We start from the raw sequence: 17,331 nt of genomic DNA on the forward strand, positions 1-17,331 counted from the left end.
GTGAAATTCTGGATTCAATCTCTGGCACCTTTATTTTTTTAATGCTGAAATACATGCAAATGTTAATCTCTTTATTGATTTATGTCTGACCTAGTTTCTGTTTGGACATACATATATGCTCTTCACATTCAGCAAAAGATTCAGACATTACTTTTTAAAGTGGTTTCTTTAAATACAATCTTAATTCAAAACTCATAGGCCAGAAAGATAATTCAGAATGTAAAGTATTTGGCTTGCACGCAGCTAAATCTGGTCTGAAGCCCCAATATTACACATATGGTGCCTCGAGCACCTATAGAGGTTACATCTGAGAATAAATCCCTAAACAGCATCAGGTGTGGCCTAAATTCTACCCCAAACTCCTCCAAGTTCATTCACAAAGCATTTGAAATTCTTCAAAATCAGTTATGTCTACCACAAATGATTAAATCAAACTTGGTTCTAAAATGACACAAACAGATCCTATAATGAGATTTTTTTATTTTATTGGGGGGGGGGTTGGGCCACACCCAGCAGCACTCAGGGGTTACTCCTGGCTATCTGCTCAGAAATAGCTCCTGGCAGGCATGGGGGACCATATGGAACGCCAGAATTCGAACCAACTACCTTAGGTCCTGGGTTGGCTGCTTGCAAGGCAAACACCACTGTGCTATCTCTCCGGCCCCTAAAATAAGATTTTTATGTTTATGGGTAAAAGAGAAAAATTTGTAGCCATTAACTGGAAAATGGAACTTTTTTAATAATAAAAATTCTTGTGAGAGGGGCTGGAGCACTAACACAGTGGTAGAGCATTTGCCTTGCATATTCAGCCAACCCAGGACAGACCTGGGTTTGATCCCTGGCATCCCGTGAGGTGTCCTGAGCCTGCCAGGAGCCATTTCTGAATGCAGAGCTAGGGGCATCCCCTGTACATCACTGGGTGTAGCCCAGGAAACAAAAATAAAATTACTAAAAAATAACTTGTGAGAATTGATAGGCATGAAATGTGGGGTTTTATGCTAAGAAATTATTCTAATAATATCTTATATAAGTACAGAGATTCTTAGTATTTATTTTGGGGGGGTCACACCCAGCAGTGCTCAGGGATTACACTTGGCTCTGTGATCAGAAGTCACTCCTGGCAGGCTCAGGGGGCCATATGGGATGCTGGAATTTGAACTGGGGTCCTCCTGTGTGGCCGCATGCAAGGCAAAAGCCTTACTGCTGTGCTATTGCTCCAGCCTTGATTCTTAATATTTCTAAATACTACGCAGTTACAAGAAATGATGAAACCACAATTTGCTGCAATCTGATTGGAACTAGAAAGTTATCACATTGAGTGAAGTAAGCCAGAAGAAGAGAGAAAACACAGGATATTTGTGATATATAGAACAACTGGATGAAGAAATGTAATTAAGGGGGGATGGGCCAGAGAAATAGCACAGCAGTGGGGTGTTTGCCTTGCACACAGCCGACCCAGGACAGACAATATCCTGGCATCCCATAATGGTCCCCGGAGCCAACCAGGAGTAATTTCTAAGTGCAGAACCAGGAGTAATCCCTGAGTGCTGCCAGGTGTGATCCCAAAACCAAGATATAAATACATAAATAAACGAATATATAAATAACTCTTGCCTTCTTAAAAAAAGAAAAAAAAGGACAAGAAGAAAAAAAACAAAGTGGGAAGAAAGAAGAGGAAAAGGAAAGTAATGGGAGTCATCAGGATTTGTTATACTGATGATGCAAAAGGGTGGTACAATACTAAACCCAAAAACACAGAGACTCAATACTGATAAATGAGATCTAAGCTACAGCAACCAAACTGTGTCATGAATCTGTCAAGGGGGCAGGAAGGGAATGGGAAGTGGGGAGATGGGGGAATAATGGGAATATGGGAACACTGGTCATTGGATTTGACACTGGTGGTGGAACTGATGTTGAAATATTGCCTAAAACTAACTATCAATAATAAATCACAGTTCCTTATCTTAAAAATTTTAACTGGCTAACAATGAAATGTCCAGCCTTGGACCGGAGCAATCGAGCAGCAGTAGGGTGTTTGCCTTGCATGCTGCTGAACCTGGGTTTGATCCCTGGAGTCCCATATGGTCCTAAACGAAGAGCGATTTCTGAGCACGTAGCCACGAGTGACTCTTGAGCATCACCAGGTGTGGCCCAAAAACAGAAACAAAACAAAACAAAAAGACAAAGAAATGTCCAGCCTGAGATAACATTGTCTATAAATTTTAAATAAAATCAAACAGCCACTTATGAGAAACGGCTGAGAAATTAATCATACATTGTTATATGTAAAGACTTTCTAAGAAACCGTAAATGATTCTTTCAATACTTTTACTATGATGATTTACATTTAATGGAAAACATTGTATGTCCTAAATGAACTTAAAAAAATATATGAAAATGAAGCGAGTCTGATAGTGTAGTGAGTACAGAATTTTCCTTGCATGTAGCCAGCAAAAGAAAAATCCTATCATCCCTAAGCACCACCAGAATTCCATTCCTGAATGCAGAACTACCAGTAAATCCTAAACACTGCCAGGTGTGGGCCAACTTTTATTTTTTGATACATCAGTAGCTATCCTTTAGAAGCAGTAAACTCTAGTAAATAAAAGTCATTTTGCTTGTCTTAAATTTCAAGATGCTAAATTATAAAATACCTAGACATAATCAAATTTTGAGTTAGAAATAAGTACTGCTAAACAAAATGCTTTTTCTGAGTCTTACCATGTTTGATGCATTCATATGCTGTATGAGCTTAGACTCAGGAACAATAACTTGTGGTGCAGCAGCTATAAAAAAAACAAACATACATGCAAACCATGACTATTTAATAACCATAAAAATGCTATAAGAGGAGTCAAGGAGATATAAAGTACATGTTAACATATGTGAGGCTCTGAGCTTAATTCCTAGCACCTGAGCATTAATGGGCAATTCATACACCCCTTTCAAAACAAGTATGAGATGGAGCTTGCAATAGTACTTCGGATTAGGTATTTGCCCTACATGCAACCAACCTGGGTTGAGCCTACACACGACATATGGTCCGTCCCCTGAGAACTGCCAGGAGTGATCCCTGAGTGCACAACTAGGAGTAGGCCTTGGATACCACATGTGTGGCTCAAAACAAAAAGTATATGCAGCATTTTAAAAACTCTTACTAAGCTTTCTACATTTTTTCTGCATTCAAATGTACTTAATTATTGGTTTTTGAATGCTTTTAATTTCTATTATAAATAACTCTAACAATATCAACATTAAACTGGAAAACTTAAAATCAAAGATTTAAACAATAACAATCTGGGTATATATATAACAACTAAATATATTATCTTGACAAATTAATTCAAAATTAATTCAATTTTAATGATATCGTGAATCAGTTGAAATGAACATTAACTCATTAAAAATAATTCTTAAAAATGATTTTCAGCTTGAAAGTTACCAGAATGTTACTTTTAAGAGCACTGAAAAAAAAAATTAAGAAATGGAAATGATTCTTAACAATAAAGGAGGATCTAGAGAGATAGCACAGCTGTAAGGTGTGTGCCTTGCATGCTGTGACCCAGAAGGCACCCAGTTTGATTCCCGGCATCCCATAGGGTCTCCCAGCCTGCCAGGGCAACTTCTGAGTGCAGAGACAGAAGAAGCCCTGAACGCTGCTGGGTGTGGCCCCAAGCCCAACCAATCAATCAATAAATAAAGTTTAAAAGAAAAGAGCACCATTTGTTTGATTTTTGCAAATTTCAGAGAACAAGCAGATAATCCCATTATCACAATATTCTCTGAGTAAAGAAAATCAATTTTTAGTTTATGATGACCTAAAATCCTAGTGCCAGCACTCTAGGCAATAGGAGGAACAGTCATCAAAACAAGTTAAAAGAATAAAAATATCTGAACCATGCAACAGACTAAAACAGTAATGTCATGTTTTAATATAAAGAATAGGAGAACCGGACATTTTGACTATGTGTCACTATCAGGCTTAATATATGTCAGATAAACAAATGAGGCAATTGGGTCACAATGCAAACTTTTCTTTTCTTTTTTTTTTTTTTTTTTTTTTTGGTTTTTGGTTTTTGGGCCACACCCGGTGATGCTCAGGGGTTACTCCTGGCTATGCGCTCAGAAGTTGTTCCTGGCTTGGGGGACCATATGGGACGCCGGGGGATCGAACCGTGGTCCGTCCAAGGCTAGCGCAGGCAAGGCAGGCACCTTACCTCTTGCGCCACCGCCCGGCCCCACAATGCAAACTTTTCATTTATCTTCACTGTCCTCGACAGTAACAAGAATTACAAAATGTAAATGCCCAGAAATTTTTTTGTTGTTTTTGGACCATCTCCAGCGGCACTCAGGTTACTCCTGGCTCTGTGCTCAGAAATGACTCCTGGAGGCTCAAGGGACCATATGGATCCCAGGCAAATACCCTACTGGCTGTGCTTATCACTCTGGCTTCATGTCTAAGAAATTTTCTTTTTCTTTTTTTTTTTTTTGTTTTTGTTTTTGTTTTTGTTTTTGTTTTTGGGCCACATCCGGTGACACTCATCGGTTACTCCTGGCTTGGAGGACTATATGTAACACCTGGAATTAGCATGCGAAAGGCAAATTTACTTTTGCACCACAGCTCCAGACCCATGCCCAAGAAATTTTTAACATAATTTTTGCCACAACCAAAAAAAAAAAAAAAAAAACTACGTGTAATGGACCAAATGCCTTACATTTTTCCCAAGGGCCCAGACTTTTCAACTGTAAAATACTGACAAGAGCTACTTCAGAAGGCTTTTGTAAGGCTAAATAAAACAACAATGGGACAAAACAAAGCACTAGGGATAAAGTTTAAAAAACTTTATTTCTTAACTTGAAATATAAATTAACTTTAATCCATACATACCACTTAGAAAAAAACCTGAATTTATAAAAATTACATAGAATAGAAATTTCAGACAGTCAAAGTATAATCACCGTTCTTTAGAGTTTAAGAGTATTTATAAAAATGAAACCCAACATGGCCAGAGTGATAGTATGGCGAGTAGGGCACTTGTTTTGCACATGGTAGACTAAGATTTGATCCCTGGCTCCCCTTTCCACCAGCACCCCTAAGCCCTGCCTTGCTGAGGAGTGATCCCTCAACATAGAGCCATGAGTAAACAAACCCTAAGCACTACTAGTGTAGCCCTCAAACAAAAGACCAAAACATAAAACAGTTTTGAAAAAACAAATCATTTTTAGTTTGCTTTGACATAGCGATTATACTATATAATTAGATTTATAAATCAACTTTCATAGGCCTAATTTATTTCAGGAAACCTACAAAACCTCTATAAAAATATATAAATATAGCTTAGAATTTCCATTAATAATCAATTCACATTTTACACAAATTATTAGCATACACACAAACCCATCCGCCAACAGAAAAGAGATACCTAGACTACCTGACTGACTCTTCCCAGTGACAAACCTCACTTGTGAAAACCAACCCAGTCTTACCTTGCTGCGACGCAGGAATGAGGACCTGCTGTGTCTGTGCTTGTTGAGGTACAGTCGGCTGTGGCTGAGCTTGTTGGTGATGGTGGTGGTGGTGATGCTGCTGCTGCTGTGGTTGATGTTGTTGCTGAACTTGCAGTAGCAGCTGCTGCTCTTCGGAATGAAATCCATCGACTGCTCTGGACTGCATTAATTTACTCTCCCAGAGCTAAGGTCAAAGAGCATTACAAAGTTTTAAGTTCAACATCACCTGGAAGCAATCCTCTACCAGGGAAGAAGACCCTACCGCTCGCTCCCCTGGCATCAACTTACTCCGAAGAGGATTCCCTTAACACCCAGAAGACTTAATTGCAACAACAACCTTCTTTCAGGACAGGGCTCTCCGCATTGCCCTCTAATTGTGAGGTGAAACCAGAGGACACTCCCCATCATCCTGACTTGGATGTAGGATATGCACAGAATCCAGGATCTTTAACTACAGAAACCTGACACCAACAACAGCGAATGTGTGAAAAAAATTTTACTGGGACCACAGAGATGACTCGGGTTGGACAACCTAGTATGCCTGGAGCCCAGAGCTGGTCTTATGCCAGAAAATTTCAGGGGTAAGGTCTCATATTTAGGCCAAGGCTTTTCCTTTCCATTTCCCCCATATTTTGCTGTGCCTATGCAAACAACAACAATCGCCACTTTAACACCATTTTTACTGTATTTCTTTAACTCTTATCTTTAAAAAAAAAAAAAAATAGAGAAGAGCTTACTAAACCTTTAGCCAGGTAGGGTTTTAATGAGTTCATTGGTGATTCAGTAATTTTCAAATTGCTACTGAATTTCTTCTTATTTCCTTCCTCTTTCATCTCTTTAGTATTTCTATTTGAATAACTTTGCCTTTGTTCTTCCTGAGACAAATGTATTATGATCAATTGTGTCAACTATGTCTTTTTCTTTAAATAAAAAAAAAAAGCTAAGTTCAAGTCGGAAGATGACTCCATAAATTTGAATAAAACTTTTTCTATTTATAAATCTCCCCATTTTCAAAGGAAATACAATAAGTGTATGCAATAATGAAATACCTGCCTATAACCTCATTTTCTCTATCTTTTCAAAATAACTTTAATTGCCACGTAGTTTCATATAAAAAAATGTTTGTAATTGAAATTATACTTATTAAATAGCCAAATCTGAGCTGAATCATGGCATAGTGGGCAGGACATTTGCCATGCACACATGGCCAACACAGATTCAATCCCAGGCATATCATATGGTCCCCCAAGTCTGCCAGGAGTCATTCCTAAGGGTAGTGCATGTAGTAGTACAAGGGGTAGTATCTGAGCACTGCCAAGTATAGCCCAAAACCAAAACCAAACAAATAAAAAACCCAATATCAAACCTATTGCTGTTTGGGTCCTAGAGCAGTGGCACAGAGGTAGGGCACTTGCCTTGCATATGGCTGACCCAGGACAGACTGTGGTTTGATCCCCCTGCATCCCATATGGTTCCCCAAAGCAGGAAAGATTTATGAGCGCATAGCCGAGTGTCATCGGGTGTGGCCCAAAAACAAAACAAAACAAAAAAACCTACTGCTGTTTATAGAAATCTTTCCTTAACTATTTTCTAGCTTTTAAACTTATATAAAACATAAAGTTATCATTGCTTGAGTAGAACAGTAAGAAACACTATACAGGCATCTGAATTTAAAAGGTACAGGGGTAGCAGGTAAGGCACAAGTCCCTTCTTGATCCCCAGCACCATATATGGATGGTCCCCAAGTATAGAGAGAGCCAGGAGTAATCCCTGAGCACAGACAGGTCTGCCCACAGCTTACAAAAAAACACAACTTCTGTCTGTAATCCTACTCAAGAAAAATGAGTCAGCAATGCCCTGTATTTGTTAAAGGTCTTGACTACTCATCACACTTCTTGAAATTTTCCACGAAGGACCATCTTTTTCTGCCTAGCTATTTCTTTTTTCTGTTTGGCCTTTCTACTTCTTATCTCACTCATCAATACTTCTGTGACAGGGAGGTAAAAGGAGGGGCAGGAAAATCAAGCAGAGAAAAACAAGAGGAAGAAAGTATTTACAACTAAATAATGAAAATCGGTAATTTTGTACATACAAAGGGCTTTTGTAATCTCCTGAGACCTGCTCCTGGAATACTGCCTAACTCACAAACTTCAACCACCAATCAATCCACAAGCCAGTGTCAGAAATATCCTGATTTTTGAAAAATTATTGTCATGCATAACTTTTTTGCAGAATGGCAGAAATTTTTTATGACGTGGAAGGTACAAACTACGATCTGACTCGCCCGAGGCTTCCACCAGATCCTTAAGAGGCTACCTTTACCACAGTCACAGGAATTCTAAAATTTCCTTTTACTTCTAGTCATTTTAGAGATTCTAGCTTTCAATTTACATATTATCAATATTTACAGCACTAAAAGAGAAATTCCCCCCCAAACAACCCTGCGGCCTAGTATTTAGATTTGAGTCAACAATATTCTTACAAAGATTGTCAGAGCAGTGACACAAGAGGTAAGGTGCTTGCCTTGCACATGCTGCCTAGGACAGAACTGGGTTCGATCCCCCCAGCATCCTATATGGTCCCCTGAAGGTCATCGGGTGTGGCCCAAAAACCAAAAATAAATAAATAAATAAATAAATAAATATATATATTCTTAAAAGATAGTAATAATATCTGTATCTCATGGTCTATATTAAAATAACCAAGTAAAACATTATAAGTCTACCATAAAGGTGGCAATCAATAAATGTTATCATATGGACATAGTATTAACTTATAATGAAGTATTATATTAGAAGTCAGAAAAATAGTAATTCCTAATTATTGGCCTCTATGTTTGTGGACAAAATTATCTTTTTCATGCCATTTTCCTCACTTATATAATGGACGACAGGAGAGAGGCTGAATTAGCCAACTTCTGGACTCCCAGATGATAACTCTAAGACTGCAAATTCCTGACAAAATAACTGGGTTTCTTCCCCAAAGCAGTAAAACAATACTTTTAGAGAGTCCAAGTTTTATCTGTCTCATCACTGTAGAGTACCACCTAGCATAGGGCACAGTATGCCCCATACAAACTTTCCCTGAGAGATAGCACAGCGGCGTTTGCCTTGCAACCAGCCGATCCAGGACCTAAGGTGGTTGGTTGGAATCCCAGCGTCCCATATGGTCCCCCGTGCCTGCCAGGAGCTATTTTCTGAGCAGATAGCCAGGAGTAACCCTTGAGCACAGCCAGGTGTGGCCCAAAAAAAAATTTTTTTCTTTTTTAAAGAACAGTGATTTACCAAGTTATTGATAGTTAAGTTTTAGGCATATTTCTACACCAATCCCACCTCCAGTGTTAACTCCATCACCAGTGTTTCTATACTCATTATCACCAAGCCCCTGCCTGCCACCTTGACAGATACATTACAAAGTTTGGTGGTTGCAATTTAGATCTCATATTTTCACTGTTGTTAGGTCTTTGCTTTGGATTTACAGCTATACCACTCTCTTGTATTACCAATAGAACAGGGGGAATACCCTCATAACTTCCCTTTCTCATTTTCTTCCTTCTTGCCTTGATTTCTTTCCTTTTCCTCCTCCTCCCTAAGATCTGGGGGTCAAGGACAATCTATGCAATCTATTATTCTATGTATCACATGTAAGTGAGATCAACCTATATTTTTCTTTCTTCTTCTGGCTTACTTTACTCAACATGAAGTATGGAATCTTCCAATTCCAACCAAGCTGCAATTAATGATTTCATCATTTCTTGCAGCTACATAGTATTCCATTACCCTAGCCCTAACTTTCCTTAGACTCCTTCCTATTCTAAAACTAAACACACCGAGCTTCTAGCCAAAAATCAAGGTGAAAGAGTATGTCAATCAATAAACATTTAAAAGTCAAATTTTGAGGGGTGGAAAGAGTTTGGCAGGGGGTGGAGTGGTGGGGAAGAGTGGTGATTCAGTCCAGTTCAGGCAGTTCCAGAAGTGACACCTCAGCACAAAGCTAGGCACTGGTCCTGAGCACACCCAACACCCCCTCTCCAAAGCTTTTCTTAAGCCAAAATGGAAATAACCCTGGTGACACCACACACACACACACACACACACACACACAGTTTGTGTTAGTATTTACAGTACAGTATATACAGTATATTGTTCCATATGGGAGGAAAGCACTGCTTAAACCCAAGTATCTATAATGCTCAGCACCACCGGGATAGGGTCACCAGGAATAGTCCACGAGGATCCCTAACACTGCTGGGGAACCCCCAAATCCAAGAATTAAGATGCTGCTGCTCTTGTGGTACTAGGGGAACAAACTCAGAGCCTCACAAAAGATATTTGCACTCTACCACCAAGTCCACCCTTTGTCAAACAAGATCATTTTTTAAACCATAATATTATAAATTTAAAGTTTGTTTTAGCTGTTTCATGGCAAACAAATAACAAGCTATTTGTGGTGCTAAGCACTTGGTTTATACCCCAAATCAACAACCTGTAAGTCAAAATTCATCCTAACACTTTCATTGTTATCAATTTTCTTTCTGAGGTACTGTTCCAATCTATCCCAACCACAGTGGCATTGATTCAAGTTCTTTCTAACCAATGGCAGTAATGCAAACAAGTAGTCATTGAGCTCACTGAGCTCTCCTTATCAAGCCATACACTGTCAACGTAATGATTTGCATATGCTTTTATACTAGACACAGTTAGAGACATTGAGAACAGTAAGCAGATCTGATAAAAATCCTTTCACATAACATATTCTAATAGAAATTTGTCCTTCTAATCTATCAATCAATGATCACTGATCCTTAAAATGTGATCCTAGGAATAATACCAGTATAATCTAGAATCACAAAATTCCTACCCTCAACGTTCCATCAACTCTGGGGACTAGGTAAGCTATCTGTTTCAATAATCTGTCCAAGTTATCTACTACAGTGAAGTTGCCAAACAATCTGGCTAATCTTCTGGGAGAAAAAAAAAATTAACTCAATAAAATCCCTCCAATAGGATGGGAGATGGGGAAACAAACATGGTATCAACCACCTTGAGAATCACTTTTAATACATGCTAAATTGAAAAGCCATCGTTTTAAAGCCAAAACCAATGCTTTCCAAGCCACATAACCCATTAATGAATCATAAAAGTCAGTCTATATACTCTTTTTAAATGAATTCAAAAGAATCTCACACCACTGCAGTTGTCTTTTGCTTCTGTTAAACACTCACTGTGTACGCACATATGTCTAATATTTCATCAAACTATTAAATTTAAAATAGCACATATGTTCGCCACTGAAGTCTAGTTTCCATCTTTCACCATATAACTCTTAATTGAAACCAAGTCACCCAATTCCACTGTTATTTCTTTAAAGGAGTTCTAGCCATTAAATCTGAGAAATATCGCTCTACACTATCACCAGGTAAAGTTTCTAAAATTCACAAATATGATGTCTCTCCTTAATTATTATACCTACAGCAGATCTTAATCTTACTCTGCAGACATCAATTCTAATTATCTAGAATATACAGAAAAAATACCTGCTTCACACCTTAACCCCAGACTTACCCCAGAAGTCTGAAAACACCAGGGGCCAGAGCAGTGGTGCAAGCATTAAAGCGTCTGCCTTGCCCATGCTAGCCTAGGACGGACCTCTTTTCGATCCCCTGGCATCCCATATGGTCCCCCAAACCAGGAGCGATTTCTGAGCACATAGCCAGGAGTAACCCCTGAGTGTCACTGGGTGTAGTCCAAAAACAAACAAAAAAACCTGCATTTTAACTGACATCCCAGAGACTTGACTTCACTCTAAATGGAATACTACACATATAGAATAGTATATATTCTTTTCCAACTGCTGCTATTTTCTAATGGTCTCAAACTTCATCAGTTCTCTTTAATAATTATGAATATCTCATATTTGAACCTTAGCAAATTACTCCTTATCTTCTTTTACAATCCTTAAAACAATAAAAATGTCAATATCAAATAACCTCAAAGAAATCACTAGAGTTCTACCTTCTGGGTTTAAGTATTAAATCCTTCAGGGAGAAAACCTGTCTTACTTAATAATAAACAGTATACCTAAACACTTAGTATTTATTACATATAATAAGAAAGGCAGACAAATTAGTTTTCAGAGTAGTGTTTCTCAATAAGAATGCCACTCTTTACTGAACAGGCTAATACTGCATAATATATATAAGTCAACATTTCTAGTCTTAGACTTTTAAATGTCGTGAAAGCAAAGTCCCAGACATTTTCCAACTGCACTGAATAAGGGGGTGAGAATAGGTAAAGTAGGGAAGGTTGGAATAATGCTCTTTTGAAAATTGACATTCACTAAATACTAAATGCTATTTATTCCAGGTATATGAAAAGCTTCAAAACAGTATAATATTTAATTTATTACATATCATGTCATTTTCAAATTAAATACTTTTAAGTTTCCAATTATATTTTTTGTATAATCTTCCCTTCATTGTCATATTTTATCAGTTATTTGAAATCAATGACAATTTTGGCCAAAGTAATCATATTACTACTTCTCTAAGACAACCAACCAGAAGTGCTATTTTTTTTACCCTTCATTTGCATAGAAAATCGGAAGAACAAATGAAAAAAGAAAAAAGAAAAAAAAGAAAATAGGAAGAACTTTCAATCACTTTTTTTTCTTTTTATTTTTTGGTCACACCTGGTAACAACTCAGGGGTTACTCCTGGCTTGGGGGACCATAAGATGCCAGGGATTGAACCCCAGGTTCATCCTGGGTCAGCCGCCGGCAGCAAGACAAAACGCCCTACAGCTGCACTATTGTGCCGGCCCCTTTTCAATCACTTTTTTAAAAAGCCCAAGAGTGGTACCAGGGATCAGGTCTGTGTGAGATGGCATACATTGTTATACTGAGCAACATCCTCAGCCCTCAATCTCATTTTCTCTTTAATTTTTTTTTTTGATGGCGGGGGGGTGGAGGGGGGCCTTTAGCTGTGCTTAGGGATCACTTCTGTCAGGCCTGGGTGCCAGGGATTGAACCAGGTCAGCCATGTGCAAAGCAAGCACTTTGCCTAATGTACTATCTCTTTCGCCCCACTCTTGAGGTTTTTGTGTGGGCACTGTAATTTTCAAAAACTATTTAACAGAGGTTCAGGAATACAGTGTTCTAACTCCAAATCTACACCAGTCCCTCTACTAATGTCCCATGGTTCCCTCCCACTCCGCCCCCATTCTACTTAGTAAAATCACTTTTAAATTTAATTGTTATAGGTCAACTGTTTTAGTGTTTTTAGGTTTTGATGTACAATTACCACCAAAATGTCCAAGACCCTCCTCGACCAATATCCAGTTTGCCTCATCATCTCCCTTCATTATCTATCCTACCTCTTACTTAGTGGGCCCACTTATGTAACCCAGAGCCAAGGGTCTGCCATCATTTGATAGCTCCCATTCTCGTTACTCTATATACCACATGGTGAGCATATCCAGAGTTTTTTGGGGTTTTTTTTGGGGGGGAGGGGGGAGGATAGGTCACATCCAGCGGTGCTCAGGGGTTAATCCTGGCTCTGTGCTCAGAAGTCTCCTGGCACGCTCTGGGGACCATATGGGATGCCAGCATTTGAACCGTGGTCCATCCTGTGTTGGCTGCGTGCAAGGCAAACGCCTTACTGCTGTGATACCGCTCTAGCCCCTTTATCCCATCCCCCCTTTTTTAACTTCATTTTACTACTACTCTCTCTTCCCCAACACAGCAGCTGCTCTTGGAAAGCTGTCAGTCTTTTCTGGGAACTAGATGTTCTGTAATCACTCAACATGCAGCCAGGGAACAACTGATCTAATACTATTTTAAAGATCAAAAAGGATATGGGGGGGGGGGGGGGGAGATATTGCAACGTACTATCTCTAGTAAGAAAAAAAAAGAAATTTAAATTTAAAAAAGGCATCTGCCTTGCTCACGGTTAACCTAGGTTCAATCACTAGCATACTATATGATTCCCCAAATTGCTACCAAAAGTGATTCCAGAGAGCCAGGCCTAAGCCCTGGGCAGTGCCAAGTGTGACCAATCCCCACTCTCTCTCTCTTTTTTACCTCTCCTTCCTCTCTCTCTCTCTCTTCCCCCCCCCCCTCTCTCTCTCTCACACACACACACACACACTCGGCCCTGGTTCGATTCATGGCACCACACTATTCAAGCATCACTGGGTGAAGACACACACACACACACACACACACACACACACACACACACACTATTCAAGCATCACTGGGTGAAGCCCCCATATACCATTCTGGTTACCTGAGTTATCTTCAGCACCACAGGCGCTATGTATGTAGTCTGGCATCCTCAGTCCAGTGCCCTGAATTGTCACCCTGCTGGCAGAAAACTACCACGAGGGTCCCCTTGCCTAAGCACCAATTGGAAGCACTCCACCCCATCCTAAACGTACTCAAAAGAAAAAGGATTGGTGGTGTGGGGAGAAAATAGCTGTCTGCAAAGGCAAATGAAGTGGAAAGATAATTTGTTGCTCAAGTTCTATCCCAAGTACTAATTATATGCCGAGTTTATAGTCATTCTCAGTTGGGATAGGTTTTGTTTCTCTAGAGACATTTGATACATAAGACATTTTTGGTTGTTACAAATAAAGGTAGTACTGCATATACTGTTAATATCCCACAGTAAGACAAGTCTCTCAGAGTTCAAAATATGCACTCCATGTTCATTTAAGAATGATTTGTAACAGCCACAACCTATTAAAAATTCAAGTCCTGGAGGGTAGGTTAAAAAAAAAAATGAAGGGGCCAGAGAGGTGGCGCTAGAGATAAGGTGGCTGCCTTGCAAGCGCTAGCCAAGGAAGGACTGCGGTTCGATCCCCTGGCGTCCCATATTGTCCCCCCAAACCAGGGGCTATTTCTGAGCACTTAGCCAGAAGTACCTGAGCATCAAATTGGTGTGGCCCAAAAAACAAACCCCCCCCCCCAAAAAGAAGTACCAAAATTGAAAAACGAGATATAAGGTGGATATAATGACTTTTAAATTTGAAATTATTGTAAATTTAGTTTTGTTTCACTTAAAATAGATATATGCCTAGTTTTACAACTATTATATTTATCATTTGGAGATGAGTATAAGTTTAGCAGGCTAGAAATATAATTTACCTTAAAAAGGATTTATACATTTCTCATCTCCAATCTCTTACCAGAAACTTGATTTACATTCAAATACAGGTTTAATGAAAATCAAGACTTATTTCACAGTTCAAACACTAACAAAGGTCCATAATGTTTTAAGAGATAACCTTGAGAATGGATTAAAACTTTGATCAAATCCTATGTAATTAAGCTTCAAATTACATGTACTCTCAATACTCATGTTCATTCTTAATAGACCTCACTACTATAATCATTCATTATTCCCAAGTTATATGAAAATCTTTGATAAGTTAAGAAGAGCTGGAGGTTTTTAGCTCAGTCATGAGTTCAAACTTTGTAATATATAAATGCTCTAAGACTGTGTCCTACACCACCTAGAAATGTAAGAGTAGGAGATGAAGCTTTTTTTTTTTTTTTTTTTTTTTTTGGTTTTTGGGTCACACCCGGTACCGCTCAGGGGTTACTCCTGGCTATGTGCTCAGAAGTCGCTCCTGGCTTGGGGGACCATATGGGACACCGGGGGATCGAACCTCGGTCCGTCCAAGGCTAGCGCAGGCAAGGCAGGCACCTTACCTCTAGCGCCACCGCCCGGTCCCAGGAGATGAAGTTTTAGCAAGACTATCTAAACCTCTGCTTTAGACCAGTCTGTCCCGAAGTGGAAGCTTTCCACTTCCAACAAGGAGGCACTGGAATAATCTAGAAATAGCTTTGGGTACAACTGAGAGTAGTTTGCTCACTTGAAGAAGGCAGACTTCTAAAGGTTGCATGCTGGTGCTGAGTTAACTCTTTTGTTAAAAGAGTTAAGCCAAGTAAATATGAAAACCTCTAGTATAATTTATGTATCTAGAAATGATATTAAATAATTAGTTCAATCAATTCCATTAATGACATTTCAAGTGGCTCCACTGCAACAGAAAGTTCTACTCACTAGTGCTAACTACCAAATCGCTAAAACTAGGGCATATTCAGGAAATTCTTATGAAATCCTGAAGAAATTTAATGCAGGGAATTAAATACTTAAGTTTTATATTAATCTTACAAACCAAAATAAAAAATGTCCACTTAAAAAATTATATAGCAAAACTACAAGAGTTAATACAAACAGTAAAAGTTTCTTTTTATGCAATTTCAGCATCTACAACCCAACTCCACAAGGTACCAAGAAGTACTATAGGATTCTGAGGTTCCCTCTTTCCCCATGAAAGTTTCAGCTTTTGGGGCCAGAACAATAGCACACCAGTAGGGTGTTTGCCTTGCATGTGCCGATCCAGGACTGACCGTGGTTAGATCCCCGGTGTCCCAGATGGCCCCTGAGCCAGAAGAGATTTCTGATCGCATAGCCAGGAGTAACCCCTGAGCATCACAGGATGTGGCCCAAAAAGCAAAAAAAAAAAAAAAAAAGTTTCTGCTTTTGTTAAACTGCTTCTGTATAACCCTTAGTTAGCAAGTTAGCTTGTTAGTTTGTGGGAATGAGGCCTTCCGATAGAGTTGGAAACAAAGGAAAACTCAAGATCCGGAACACGGCACCCACGTCCAGAATATGGCACCCACTTCCGTGCACTCGGGATAGGCCTTAACAGATCAGCCTTGTAACATCTGAATTATGTATCTTGTGGCATTTGAATGGTGTATCCCTTTTATCTGCTTCATGGGGCTGTACATTCAGTTCCAACCCATGGATGTGATGGCTATTCAACACGAGTAAAAAAGTGACTCGGGGTCCTTGACTTTCAGAAGCCTGTGCCCAGGTGGAATTCTTGGACCCTTAGCTAGCTAAGCATATAAAACTCGCTTTGTGACTTGCATTGCAGGTGGTCTCTTTGTCTAATCACTGGGATGCTAGCACGAACCCAACAGTACTCCCTGAGAAACAGAGTCAAGAATACACCCGGGGCCGGGCGGTGGCGCTGGAGGTAAGGTGCCTGCCTTGCCTGCGCTAGCCTAGGACGGACTGCGGTTCGATCCCCCGGCGTCCCATATGGTCCCCCAAGAAGCCAGGAGCAACTTCTGAGCGCATAGCCAGGAGTAACCCCTGAGCGTCACAGGGTGTGGCCCAAAAACCAAAGGAAAAAAAAAAAAAAAAAAAAAGAATACACCCTAAGCTCCACAAAATTCCTGTACAAACAACAAAAAATTCTTGTTTTACAAGAATTTTACATATTCTCTGAAACCCATTTCACAACCTTCAATGTCTATTTTCCTCTATGTTATTCTAAATAAAACTAATTTTACTAAAAATAAATAAATTACTTTGGTCAGCTAGATACTGGAGTCACGTTTATTATTCATCAACTTCAGTTAAATATTTACTAAATGCCAACTACATATGTAAAACATTGTGGTTAGAAGACTGGGTTTCAAAAATATGAAGTCATGGGCTTTTGTCATTAAGAACCATTAGGGATAGAGAGGAAATACAGAGAGTAAGGCACTACTAGCCTTGCACACAGATAACCCAGGTTCAGTTCCTGGCATCATAAATGGTCGCCAGAGTATCATGAGAAGTGATTCCTGAATACCCACCACATGTGCCCCACACCCCAAAAAATTAAACAGAAAACCAGTTCACAAGACTCAACATGTACCCTATAAAACACATATATACACATCTATAAAGTTCAATATAATAAAAAAAAATTAAGGTGGAGATTCTTGGTCTCACATATCGCTCACTCACTT

General features: G+C 39.3%; 1 protein-coding gene and 1 non-coding gene across 2 annotated transcripts in view; both read right to left on the reverse strand.

Annotated features, from left to right (window-relative positions):
• The window catches only part of GTF2A1 (general transcription factor IIA subunit 1), a 43,582-nt gene that overhangs the window by 16,499 nt on the left and 9,752 nt on the right, over window positions 1-17,331 (reverse strand). Inside the window, exons 3-4 of the mRNA XM_049770449.1 lie at window positions 5,491-5,695; window positions 2,725-2,789 (exon numbers count right to left, since the gene is read on the reverse strand). Coding sequence (XP_049626406.1) covers window positions 2,725-2,789; window positions 5,491-5,695 — 270 coding nt within the window. The remainder of the gene's footprint in view (window positions 1-2,724; window positions 2,790-5,490; window positions 5,696-17,331) is intronic.
• LOC126005319 (small nucleolar RNA SNORA79) lies at window positions 3,725-3,869 on the reverse strand. Its single transcript, XR_007494456.1, has one exon. It is a non-coding gene; the product is annotated as a small nucleolar RNA SNORA79 (small nucleolar RNA).

Source organism: Suncus etruscus, chromosome 3 (genome assembly GCF_024139225.1).
Source record: "Suncus etruscus isolate mSunEtr1 chromosome 3, mSunEtr1.pri.cur, whole genome shotgun sequence".
NCBI classification, from domain to species: domain Eukaryota; kingdom Metazoa; phylum Chordata; class Mammalia; order Eulipotyphla; family Soricidae; genus Suncus; species Suncus etruscus.